At 49.6% G+C, this 14,100-nt stretch overlaps 1 protein-coding gene across 1 annotated transcript in view; it reads right to left on the reverse strand.

The window, feature by feature from the left end:
- Nucleotides 1-234: 234 nt before the first annotated feature.
- LOC135918145 (pepsin-2B-like) overlaps nt 235-14,100 on the reverse strand; it is a 39,484-nt gene continuing 25,618 nt past the window's right edge. Inside the window, exons 5-8 of the mRNA XM_065451803.2 lie at nt 13,379-13,632; nt 12,854-12,992; nt 4,904-4,999; nt 235-518 (exon numbers count right to left, since the gene is read on the reverse strand). Of these exons, the coding sequence (XP_065307875.1) occupies nt 360-518; nt 4,904-4,999; nt 12,854-12,992; nt 13,379-13,632 (648 nt within the window). The 3' untranslated portion in view covers nt 235-359. The remainder of the gene's footprint in view (nt 519-4,903; nt 5,000-12,853; nt 12,993-13,378; nt 13,633-14,100) is intronic.

A 14,100-nucleotide genomic window follows, 5' to 3' on the forward strand; every position in this document is an offset into this window, starting at 1 on the left:
GTCATATGTAAAGGTTGGTACGATATTGTAGTACCTCGCTGTCAGCGCAACGGCCGCATGATCGTTAAATTTGCGTGGAAAGTTGCATTGGTTCGGAGGACTATTTCTTTCAAGGTCTGCCACAGGCATGTAAAAATGGACGGCCTCTGCTTCATGATCATAGAAGAAAGGGTTAAGAACAGTTCATGCGAACCGCTGTAATCTGTTTTAAGACAAATACTCTCAGACAGACCATCACAAAATAAATGTTTTTATTCGAGGGCGCCATATTCTTAGCTCGCCATCTTCTTGGATACAAGTGGCCACTTGGTAAGTTATGAAATCAAGTTATTATTTGAGGGCTATAGGCGAAGCGGTGCTTAGTTGCTTGGTTTCCGGACGTATCCAATGGCGATTTGCTTTTCGTGATTCCATCCTCCTTGCTGGAAGAACATATAGACATAGCGAAGGTAGTTCTGCCCCACGAGCCAGACTCCTTCTTGTCCTACAGCGAAACCACTGTAGCACACAGTGCCAACCTGCGATAACCATGCGGAGTTGTATGAAGTCAGACACATCGGTTGGGGCTCTTGTGTTGTGTGTTACATATACTATCGCTGCGTCTTGGAAAATTCTCCTCCTCTGCTCTTCAATACATATTATTCCTAATTGTGAATGGTTGTAAATGGCAACAGAATTATACAAAGCCGTGATATAGAAAAGAATATGGGAACTCTTCTTGAATGAGCACGAAGATTTTCTGCTGTTTTCCATTTTTTTCTTTTTATTACACTATTTTGTCAGTAAGAGTAGTACGACTCCCAAAAATACCACGAATACACTCGATGCCATTGTGCTTGTGGGTCTGCTTTTCCTTCCGTCTTTCTCTTTTAGCCAAATCTAGCTTGTTCATCTGCACAAGCTTCAGTTCATTTAATTATGTTCGGCACCGTTCAAGCGTTTCAGAGAGGTGTGGATGACAAGAATACCAGATGAAGTCAGAGGGGTAAAAAATATGCAGTTCTTTAATATGAGTGGCTGCAAATAAGTGGACAGACTTCGTAAATATGTACGACACACTACTTATAACGCTGTGGTCTGACAAAATGTAGAAGCGTGCCGCCCTTATCTACAGTACGCCTAGGTTGTATGCAGAAAAAATAATAGGTAACATTTATAAAGTTTTCGACAACATTATTCTCATTCAGCCCTCGGACCTGTCCTTTCAATTATTAGTACAATGAACAAGAACAAAAGAAACCAAGCGCTCGATATTTCTATTAGTCGTATCACAAGAAGCCACCAAACAAAGCCACCAGGGACAGTATAGAAGAAATTACATGTTCTTCGTAATTGAAGTAAAGAAATAATAAAGAAATGGAAATGAAAGTTGATGAAAAAAGGACTGGCCGCAGAAGGGGCATGAACCCGTAATTTCGCATTACGCGCGCGATGCTCTTACCAACAGAGCGACCATGGCGCTGTTTTCCCATTACGATGTACTGGGAAAACAATACGATATCATTCAATGCATTACTGGACCTGATAAAAGAAACTTGCACGACGGAGCATTTAGGCATGTTGCGATTCATTGCAGATGTTGAGAACCACTTTACCGAGATGCGTTGCGCTTTACAAGCCAGGTCGTCATCATCAGCCTCGCTATGCCCACTGCAGAAAAAAGGCCTCTCCCTTACTTCTCCAACAACACAAGTCATGCACCAATTCAGGCCATGTTGTCCCTCCAAACTTCCTAATCCCATGCGCCCACCTAACTTTCGGCCGCCCCCTGCTACACTTCCTTCCCTTGAAATCCAGTCCGTAACCTTTAATGACCATCGGTTATCTTCCCCCCTGATTACATGTCCTGCGCATATCGATTTCTTTTTCTTGATTTACACTAAGATGTCATTACCTCGCGTTTGTTCCCTCACTCAATCTGCTGTTTTCTTATCCCGTAACGTTACACCCATCATTCTTCTTTCCATAGCTCTTTGCGTCGTCCTCAATTTAAGCAGAACCCTTTTCGTAAGCCTCCAGGTTTAAGCCCCGTACGTGAGTACTTGTAAGACACAGCTGTTATACACATTTCTCCTGAGGGATAATGGCAACTTGTTGTTCATGATCTGAGAATGAGTGCCAAACGCACCCCAGCACATTCATATTCTTCTGATTGTTTCATGCTCATGATCCGGATCCGCGGTCACTACCTGCCTTAAGTAGATGTAATCCCTTACCACTTCCAGTGCCTCGCTACCTATCGTAAACTGTTGTTCTCCTCCGAGACTGTTCAACATTACTTTAGTTTCCTGCAGATTAATATTTAGAACCACCCTTCTGCTTTGGCTCTTAAGGTCAGTGAGCATGCATTGCGATTGGTCCCCTGGCTTACTAACTAAGGCAATATCATCAGCGAATCGCAACTATTTCTCAATTACCTCTTATCCCCAATTCCTCCCAATCCAGGTCTCTGAATACCTTATTTAAACATGCTGTGAATAGCATTAGAGATATCGTATCTCCCAGCCTGACGCCCTTCTTCATTGGAATTTTTCGCTTTCTTTATCGAGGACTACGGAGGCTGTGAAGCCGCTATAGATATTGTTCAGTATTTTTACATAAGGCTCGTCTACACCATGATACCGTAATGTCTGCATGACAGCTGAGGTTTCGACTGAATCAAACGCTTTCTCGTAATCAATGAACGCTATATATAGGGGTTGGTTATATTCCGCGCATTTCTCTATCACCTGATTGATAGTGTGAATATGGTCTATTGTTGAGTAGCCTTTACAAAATCCTGCCTGGGCCTTTGGTTGACAGAAGTCTAAGGTCTCCCTGATTCTATTTGAGATCGCCTTAGTAAATACTTTGTAGGCAAAAGACAGTAAGCTGATCAGTCTATTATTTTGCAAGTCTTTGGCGTCTCCTTTCTTATAGATTAGAATTATGTTAGCGTTCTTCCAAGATTACAGTATGGTCGAAGTCATGAGGCATTGCGTATACAGGGTGACCAGTTTTTTTAGAACAATCTGCCCACCATCCTTCAACAAATCTGCTGTAACCTGATCCTCCCCAGCTGCCTTCCTCCTTTGCATAGTTCCCAATGCTTTCTTTACTTCTTCCGGCGTTACTTGTGGGATGTCAAATCCCTCTAGACTATTTCCTCTTCCATTGTCTTCGTGGGTGCCACTGGTACTGTATAACTCTCCATAGAACTCCTCAGCCACTTGAACTAACTCGTCCATATTAGTAATGATATTGCCGGTTTTGTCTCTTAACGCATACATCTGCTTGTTGCCTATTCCTCGTTTCTTGTTCACTGCTTTTAGGCTTCCTCCGTTCCTGAGAGCGTGTTCATTTCTATCCATAATATACTTCCTTATGTCAGCTGTCTTACGCGTCTTGGCCAACTTGGAAAGTTCTGCCACTTCTATTCTAGTTGTAGGGTTAGATGCTTTCGTACCTTGGCGTTTCTTAAGCAGACCTTTCGTCTCCTGCGATAGCTTACTGGTATCCTGTCTAACGAAGCAACTACCGACTTCTATTGCACACTCCTTAATGATGCCCATAAGATTGTTGTTCATTGCTTCAACACTAAGGTCCTCTTCTTGTGTTAAAGCCGAATACCTGTTCTGTAGCTTGGTCCGGAATTCCTCTATTTTCCCTCTTTCCGCTAACTCATTGATCGGCTTCTTATGTACCAGTTTCTTCCGTTCTCACCTCAAGTTTAGGCTAATTCGAGTACTTACCGTCCTATGGTCACTGCAGCGCACCGTGCCGAGCACGTCCCCATCTTGTATGATGCCAGGGTTAGCGCAGAGTATAAAGTCTATATAATTTCTAATCTCGTTATTCAGGCTCCTCCGCGTCCACTTTCTGCTATCCCGCTTGCGGAAGAAGGTATTCATTATCCGCATATTATTCCGTTCTGCAAACTCTACTAATAACTGTCCCCTGCTATTCCTAGAACCTATGCGATATTATCCCACTGACTTGTCTCCAGCCTGCTTGCCTACCCTGGCATTGAAGTCGCTCATCAGTAGAGTGCATTTTGTTTTGACTTTACTCATTGCCGATTCCATGTCTTCATTGAAGCTTTCGACTTCCTGATAATCACCACTGTATGTAGGGGCGCAGACCACCTGTACGAACTTCAATTTGTACCTCTTACTAAATGTCACAATAAGACCTGCCACCCTCTGGCTAATGCTATCGAAATTCTCGTCTCTCCGCTAAGCCCCGGTAGCAAAGGACCTGCCCGCTTGTTTGCACTGTATATGCTTTTTTCGTCCTCCTAACCTCACTGAGTCCTATTATATCGCAATGACAAAATAAGCAGGGCGCCACAGATATTTAGCGAAATGCAACTGCGCATTGTGCTGTGTCCACTTTTTTTCTTAACATGAAAACGTCTCTATCTCCGTGCACGACGCTTGTGGGGCGTGTATTTCTAGAGAGACAGTTTGCCTCGATATAATATGTGGGCAGTTTTCCTTAAAATAAAAAAAGAAAGGAGCACACACATAAAATCACCGTAAAAATACTGTCACCACGCAGCTCTGCCCAGCATAGGGTAACAAACCGGATCTACCGATCTGGTTAACCTCCCTGCCCTTTCCTCTTTCTTTTGTCTCTCTCTGTCTCTTCTCTTTAAAATAATTTCTTTTTTTGTTCATGCGTTTTGACTGCCAAATCAAAATTGTGCGCAAAGATTTTAGACTGGGACTTGCACGTAGCGTACTAATACGCTCGACTTTTTTTTTTCTTATAGGTGCAAAATAAGTTGAAAGAGCTTGACTGGCAAAGGCGTGGGGGCGCGCATATTCATCAGTTCTAGTTTGTGGCTATTTGATGAAATAAACAAAGAAAAAGTTATAGATACAACAACAAACCCTAAAGCAACAAATTAACAAGGTACTACCTTAACAACGTAGTCCTCGGGAACCAGTTGCATCCAACCACCGACATCAAGTCCGATAATAGGCAGCTCTGGAACTCTATCGCAGTCTACTGTGTACTGTAATGAAAAACAAGAAAAATAAAAAAAGTCGAATTACATTTGTCGCAGTGCCGTCCACAGCAAGCTAACTTTGTTGTTCATCTTTCGCCATACCGCTATTCACCAATGCGATTAGATCCCATTGTAGGTAAACTCCCTAGAATTTCTGCTTTCTTCTCAGTAGCGACATCTGCCTCCTCTCCCGACCCTTCTCACTCGCAGCCGCCGTCAGGAGCCATGTTCTTCCTGACCTCCTGAAGCGGAGTCTCCGCCGCATTTACCGACGCGTCGCCACTGCGGCCCAAATCGTGTACGCGCGTTATAGGAACTGAAGATGCTATGTGCTGAATTGGAAAACTACGCTTCGCGTCAATCCAAGGTGCCAAAAGCCGGCTCCAGGAGATATACGGATATGAAAATCTTAAATGTGTAAAAACTGAGGCGCTTACTAGGAAGTGCGCATGGCCGAAAACGCAAAACGCTGTGATGCGTGTCACCGGGTTCGATGCGCTGCAACACGGCGTTTTGGAGACTCGACGCACCGACCGCGGGATATCCTTCGCAGAGGGAAAAAACACTAAAAGATAAACGCGCACAGAAACACTGCTCAATATGATGGGTCTCCAGCCTGTCCCGAAGTTCGCTCGCAGCAGCGTTAGCAAGTGACTGCGGGAGCGGAACAGCGTTAGGAAGAACATGGCTGTCCGAAATGACCGCCACCCAATGAGATTCATCGGCGGCGCTTCAAAGCTTCACGCTACAATAAAAAAACAAAATATCTGGGGACTCTAACTGCAGGCGGAGATAATGATCTGCTCCACGTGCGTTCACGGGCGTGAGCCCGTGCTAACCAATCCCGTGATTTAGTCAAAAAGAAGCGCTGAAGGCTTAAAATCAAGAATGATTTAGCCATCGTTAACGACCCAATGAGATATGCACTTGTCTTCAGACTTCTTTTTATAGATGTCTTCCAGATTGGTTTGCCGGTAGCTGTGTTTCAACTTTGTGCCGCGGCAAAGAACACATGGCCGGGCAGTGCGTGTCAAGCCTTATGTTTGCTGGCCCCTAAGGTGACAAGCAATGGTTATTTAGCTAAGAGAATCTAGAGGGAGAAATTGAAGCCCATCCACCTAAAGGCTGATGACCGACAAAACCGACGTTTAGTTCGTTGTCCTAGATTATGCTACTCTTCCCGGCTTCTCTATGCAGCCATGACCGAGCGTGGCACTGTGGTGCACTACGGATTCGGATAGATTTGTCAAGCGTGGAAATGTGTTTTTGCAACAGATAATTTCGGAGTTTTATACTGCCGAAAAGCAAACTTGTGTCATTAACCAAATAGCATAACTATAGCTTGCTGTTGCACGAAAGGGAGGGTATGAGCCATTGCGTTGCTGAATGAACGTGTTCCACGTCAGCTCTCTGAATTTTCACTAATTGCGCCGACTATTCAACTCGGATCTTCATGAAAGTGCATCGATCGGTTGTATGAACCTACGTGGACCACCGGGATACCCAATTCCGAGGTAGGCGTCCATTTATTCGGCAATTAGAACCGATTTTGTGACCCACGAAGAGCGCCCACCGGCCTCGGCTTCGGCCGAGGGAAGCGGTAGGCCTACTCTCAGGCCGCATCGAGCCGCAGCCTATTACCGACCCATCGCTAATTTGACAAGCGGACAGTGACCCAATATGTCGACCGCTATGAGAATTGAGGTCGATGGCGAAGAAATTTCGCCGGATCAGCTCACGAGAGCCGAGGGGTGGAAAACCGCCGGCGAGAAGTTGAAGCAAAGGAGCCACGCAAGCCAAGATGGCGCCGAAGCCACAGTTGACGTCAGCAACAGACGTGGCGATGACATCGATGGCACCACCGACAAGAGCCTTCGTCACAGGATGAAGCGAGTAAACAAGGGCAAGCTGCTCAAGGGCGCGAGAATGCCGGACCTCCCGCGCGAAGACGTGAAGATTGTAATGCGGCCACGCGGCGGGCTTCAAGTGAGCGATGTGGCCCGGGTCGAAATCAGCCGAGCCATTACTGGGGCGGCCCAAGTCGATGCAATTGCAGCAAGAGAAGATATTATTTGTCCAAACCATCAACAGAACATAATCGTCGTGAGTACCTCGAAGAGGGAGCACGCCGACAAGTACGCCATGGTGAAACGCATCGACATTCGAGGAACGGCCCACGAGGTGAGCACTTACGAATCGGCGCCTCACGGAACAGTTAAAGGAGTGATACGAGGCATCCCGCTAGAGGACACCGCCCAAGAAATTCAAGACCTAGTGGTGCACAAGCACAACCCGACGGCGTTGCAGGCGAAACGAATTGGCAAGACCAGATCCGTGGTGATCGCCTTCGAGGGACCCAAGGTTCCCAATTACGTGCGTTACGGGAACCTGCTCGTTGAATGTTCACTGCACCGCAAGCAGATCGACGTCTGCTACCAGTGCGGCCGCGTCGGACACCGAATGGACGTGTGCCCCAATCCCCAAAATCGCATCTGCCGGGGGTGCGGCATCGCCAACCCGGACAAAGAGCACGCGTGTGTGCCCAAGTGCGGCCTGTGCGGCGGCAAGCATCTCACCGCCGACCGGGCCTGTAAGGCAAAATTCAAGACGCCGTACGTGGTGCGGCGCCGGCGCTGGGAACGGCGCCGGGCCGTCGACGACAGTAGCCAAGAAGATAGAGGTCCTGCAGGCCGTGCCCAACGCAGCACCTCTTCGCGGAGCCGTTCGAGAACGCCGGCCCGCAAGGGCAGCCACCAAAGCCGCCAACGATCGCGATCCCGTTCCCGGGATGGCCCGAACAGGGCCGACCAGGCGCCATCGGCTGGCTCCAAGGACGGCCGCCGCTGGGAGACGATGGGGAAAGGAGGCAGTCGTAGCTCGAGCGGAAGACGCCGGGGATCCCGTTCGAGGTCCCGGACCAGATCAAGAACCCGGGTCGAGTCCAACCAACGAGGGATACTCGCCGAGAAAAAGGTGGGCTGGACCAACAGGTCTTCCGTCGCTCTAGGGGACGACAGAGAGTTCCCACCCCTCAAACCTACCCCACCTGCCCCCTCTAGCCAAAACGCCGCAACACGCCAAGAGTGCGGCGAATGTACAGAACTTAAAAGACTAATCGAAAGGCAAAACGCCCAGATTCAGGAACAGAATGTGCAGATCAGAGCACTCATGAGTAAAATAGACGCGCTAGCTAGCGGCACCTCAGCGACTAAAATAACCAAAACGAGCCCGGCACCCGAGGACGCCAACGAGAAACGCAAGGTGCCACGGAGGGACCCCCTCTCGCCGCGCCAAGAGCGGAGAGGAGAGGCGCAGCCCATGCACCAAGCATTGAATGTTCAAGAAGCGATGGACGCTGAAACCACAGCTGACTGCAAGACGGCAGCAGCGGCACCGCAGACGTCAAATCAACAACAGCAACCACCGCAAGAGGGCAAACTGGCAGCGATACTCGCAGCCATCAATCAAATTAACGAGAATCTCGACAATATGAATGCCAGGTTAGAGGTCTTCGAGGGTCAAATAAAGATCCTGTCAGTCAAGCACGAACGACTGGCGGCGAAGACAGCGACGATAACCGTGAAGAACAAGTTCGCAGCGCTAAGGAAAGAACGCGCCAATAAAGTCAAGGAATCAATCGCGTACAGGCGCGGTCGCATCAAAACGTCAAAGGAAGATGGCGCAGACGCCGAACAGTAAAAAGCAAATCCGCGGGGGGGAAACAACGATCATTTACCAATGGAATTGCAGGGGCATCCGCACCAAGGAAGCCGAGTTACAACTTCACTTAGATGGGCTCGACCAGAAACCGGATATTATCGCGTTACAAGAGACACACGGCAGACCCAGACTCCCGGGTTACATCACGTACACGGATCCGACGGAAGGCGGGACGGCGTTACTGGTGCGCACCAACATCGCAGCCACCCAGCACCTCACCGCGCAAAAGGGCTGCGAACACACGCTGGTCGAGGTTCACACAAGGACTATTGGCAGTGCCGGAAACCTGTTTGTGATGAGCGCATACTGCAGGCCGTCACAAAGGCAGTACGACTTTGAAACAACAGTGAGCCAGGCGAAGAGGTTGGCGGGGAACAGGCCGCTCCTGGTCCTAGGCGACTTCAACGCCCCTCACACTACATGGGGTTACAAATACCAATCTAAACGAGGCAAGGCTCTAGCAAAGGCAATGGAGGACCAAGAAATGGCGCTCCTCAATGAACCGGGCGTCGCCACCCGAAAGGGAAACAGCGTTAACAGGGACACCACCCCGGACCTGTCGTGGATGGCGGGCTCCCTAGAAGTGGCCTGGCGGAACGAAGACGTAGACCTGGGCTCCGACCACAGTATCATAAGTGTAACGATCAAGGGACCAAGGTACCGGGCAGCCCTCGGCAAAGCCCGAATCACCGACTGGGACCGAATGCGCAAGCACACGGACGAAGAAAACGAGACCTCCGGAGAAAACGCGGAGGAGGGCAGACATCAAACGTACGCAGAATGGGCGCGAGAACAAAAGATCGCGCTCGACAGATTTACTCAAGAAGTTGTGACAACGATGCAGACGCCCTTCGTCGACGCCAAACTAGCACACATGTGGGAGGCGCGGCACTCGCTCACGCGAAGATGGAAGCGTCAACGACGAAACAAGAAGCTCGTCAAACGCATCGCGCTCCTTAACAAACAGATCGCTGAATACGCAACCAAGCTGTGCCGAGAGAACTGGATGAGTACGTGCGACGGGCTGCAGGGAAAGCTGTCGGCGCGCAAGACCTGGTGCCTGCTCAGACACCTGATCGACCCGTTGAGCAGCAAGACCGCAACCAACCGCAACCTCACCAAAGTTCTGAACGCTTACGATGGCAACGGCCAAAGGCTCATTGAAGACCTCAAGGCGATCTACCTCAAGACGGAGAGAGGGCGATTTCCGATACCGGAGGAGTACGGGGGACCGGAAAATCCGGCATTGGATGAACCGTTCACCATCACGGAGTTGTTAACAGCCATAGACGAGAGTAATAAGGCGAGCGCACCAGGAATGGACGCCATTACATACAAACTGCTCAATAACATGAGTGATGCGGCGGCACGTGGGCTCCTGGGCCACATCAACAGAACCTGGGAAAGCTCGAAGTTGCCCGCAGAATGGAAAGAGGCCGAGGTACGGTTCATACCTAAACCCGGCAAACCTCTGACCATCGAGAACATGCGCCCCATCTCGCTCACGTCCTGTGTCGGCAAGGTCATGGAACGCATGGTTCTCAGGAGACTTCAAGCACACCTGGACGAGACAAATCAGATGCCGGCGACCATGTATGGATTCCGCCAGCACCTGAGCACCCAAGACGTCTTGATCCAATTACACGAATTGGTGATTAAAAAAGCAACGAGGCACGCGCCCCGGGGTATACTGGCTTTGGACCTCAAAGGGGCCTTTGACAACGTGTCCCACGCCAGCGTGCTCGAGAACCTGCGCAAGACGGGGTGTGGCCGCAAGACCTACGGTTATATCAAAGATTTCCTAACCAATAGAGCAGCAACTATCCGGATAGGAAATGAACGGTCAGAGCCTGTGGAGCTCGGAGACAGGGGTACCCCACAGGGGTCTGTCCTGTCGCCTCTGCTTTTCAACCTAGCACTCCTGCCCCTGCCCGCACTACTCAATCAGATCGAGGGCGTGGACCACGCGTTCTATGCCGACGATATAACGGTGTGGACGAACCGCGCGGGTTCCGATGCCTGGGCGGAGGAAGCCCTGCAGAGAGCGGCAACGACCGTCCACGATTATGCCAGGACCTGTGGCCTGAGCTGCGCTCCACAGAAATCGGAGCTGCTCATGGTACAGCCCGGAAGACCAAAGAAAGAGCCGCCGCCAAACATAATCATCACCATCGACGGCACAGAAATCAAACCAACGCAGCAGATCCGGATACTGGGCCTGCTGTTGCGCAGCGACGGCAAGGCGCACGCAGCCGTCAACAAAATCAAGACCACATCCGAGCAAGTCCTCAGCATGATCCGGAGAGTCACCAACCGGAACAGAGGAATCAAAGAAGAAGACGCACTGCGCCTGGTGCAGGCATTCGTCGTGTCACGCGTAACGTACTCCGCCCCGTACCTCCAGCTTGCGAAGGTGAACCGCGAAACGCTGAACACGACGATAAGGAAAGCAGTAAAACTCGCCATGGGCATCCCAGTCTACTCGTCAACGCAGAAGCTGCTGGAAATGGGTGCCCACAACACGGTGGAAGAGCTGGTGGAAGCACACCTATCCCACCAGAGGGTAAGGCTGAGCCGGACAGAGCACGGTCGGGCCGTCCTACGCAAGATAGGATGGCAAATTGAACAGCTACCGACAACGGAGCCGCTCCCCACAACGTGGAGAGACATTATTAAGACCAAGCCCCTTCCCCGGAACATGCAGCCGGGGAGGAACAACGAGAGACGCTCTGCGCGGGCCAAGGCACTGGCTCGACAGCTGGAAGAGGACCCCGAGGTTCTCTACGCGGACGCCTCACTTCCCAAGCACGGAACCAGAGCAACGGCGGTCGTCACCACCATCGATAAACTTGTCACAGGCGCGTCGATACGGACGACGAATACAGCCGAAGCAGAAGAAGTGGCCGTGGCCCTCGCACTCGCACAACCGGGAGTGAGGACCGTTGTCACAGACTCCCAGACCGCCTACGCAAGCTACCGCAAGGGGAACATCTCTTCCGTGGCACTAGCGATCCTCAACAAATGCAAATCACCGGGGCGGGCCGTTGAGCTCGTGTGGGTCCCGGCTCACTCGCAAGTGGAAGGCAACGCACTCGCCGACCACTATGCCCGAGAACTATCGATCCGGGCCGAGGACGAGCCAGGGCTACCGCACCCCGTGACAAGCTACAAAGACATCACGCAAATGTACAGAAGCGGCAGATGTAGGCTTCCCCGTCCGCATCCGCAACTCAACCGAATTCAGCAAACGATCGTGCGACGCATGCAAGCGGGGTCGCTAGCGAATCCAGTGCTCTTGCATAAGATGTTCCCAACAGAGCATGACACTTCATGCCCTTTTTGCAGACGGTCAACAGGCACTCTAGCACACATCCTTGCAGAGTGCACTAAGCTCAAGAACCCCCCACCATCCCTACCCCCCACCCTCCCCAGCCCCAACCCCCCCGAGCGATGGGAGACCTTGTTGTCCAGCCCCGACCTACCGACCCAGCTCGCGCTGGCGGCTAGGGGCCAGGAACTGCTGGACACATATGGGACCTGAGAATAAGGTTCCACCCCATCTGGTGCCAGCGCGCACCACCCGTCACTGAGGGCTCAGCACAAAAGTTGATTCTCTCTCTCTTGCACGAAAGACAATTAAGTAAAGCACATTGGCAGAAAGTAGCACGTATATCTGCGCTAAATCAACGTGTTCGCGTCGATACGTAATCATTCCCGTATTTAAATAAGTATTTGATTTTAGTCTACTGTTTCGTTTGTATGTATTACCTAATTGTTGTGCCGAGTCATCAAGTTCATACTTGAATGGTATCCTTTTTTCTGGATCACTGGCAGTAAATCGTAATTTTGAAGGATATTTCTTTTCTCTGCATTATAATAGCTGCAATTACGTATATTCTTCGGCGCTATCAAACACGATATTCTGCATGTTTCATTTGACAATCTTTCATGTTTGTGACCAGGTTGAAATTTGTTGCAGTGATTAATTACGATATTCTGTGCTGCTTAGTCATAGTCAAGTCAAGCAAATTGCTTAAATATATTTTATGGACATACACTGACACGATGCCTAACACCATTTGCCTTTTTATCGCCCGTTTTCGTGGTGAATCTAATAAATATACTGCACGACATACGAACCTCGCCTTGACCACTTCGTGTTGCTCCAAGGGCCTGGTGAATTTCATTAATGTACTTCTCTGGCCCATAGATGAATGGCAGTGCGGAAGCAGGCTTGGCAGTGAATTCCTCCCATATAGACTTCTCTCCGATTGTTATGCTGAGTATGAGATGCAAGACACAAGTGATTCAGGAACGGGTTCCTTAGAAGGTGATACCTGAGGAGCTATCGATAATTAAAGCGCTGGACTTCACCTTTAATGATACTGATTAAGATCAGTAGAATTTATTGCCCATCTTAGATGCCCCATACCTTTACCTCCCTTTACTTTTGCACAGTTTATTTGCCTAAGCTGGGATGGTATGCATCTTCTGAAGCCTCAAGCATTACCTGAAGGGCAATACTTTAGTATTTTTCGCGCAGCCATTATCTCACACATGCACAAAGGAAATTGCAAGTAATTGGTATAACAATAAATGACCCTGGTAGAGCAATTTCTGCAGTGACGTAGCGCACACACAGTACGACACCGCGCACGTACTTACTAGTACATCGGAATGGACCAGTCTTGTCCAGGAAGATACAACATATATAGACTTCCTTGATAATGAGCTGGGTCATAGTCCCCAAACTTAATCTCTCCATCGGCGCCGTCACGTGTCTTATGAAGGTAAAAGGCGAATAAAGGCATATACAGCAGGCGTCGCTGGTTCATCGTATCGAAGACGGACCAGTGCTCAGGAAGTTCCGGCTCAGTTCCAAGCCCTACGACACCATCAAACGGTAGACCGTTGTATATCTGTAATATGGAGCCAGAAGTGCAATAAAGAATTAGCAGCCTTCCGCCTTTTGTGCGTCTGTGACCCCAATTACTGCAATGTGGATACTCACGAATGGGTGCATAAAGCAAGTAGTACTACACAAACTCCTCAAGTTTTATCACACAAAGACAACAAGATGCCCAACGCGACAGCGGCACAGTTCCCACACGAGCACACGGCTGGCGACGGCTTTATTACAACGTGGACACGAGGAACGAAATCACAGCGAAACGCCTACATCCGGAAGCATACTCTCTCGCGACCTCTGAATTTCTTCTTCTATTATCGTCTTTTGTTATTTTACGGGAACTTGGTAACACACACTACGGCCGCACATGCCAAACCTCTAAAATAAACCCACGGACTTAGAAATATCAATATAAAAAGGCACACGTCGCTGTAAATTGTTTATTGATGTATCCGTTACTTTCACCAGGCACGGTATC

This window comes from Dermacentor albipictus, chromosome 10, assembly GCF_038994185.2.
Source record: "Dermacentor albipictus isolate Rhodes 1998 colony chromosome 10, USDA_Dalb.pri_finalv2, whole genome shotgun sequence".
NCBI lineage: Eukaryota > Metazoa > Arthropoda > Arachnida > Ixodida > Ixodidae > Dermacentor > Dermacentor albipictus.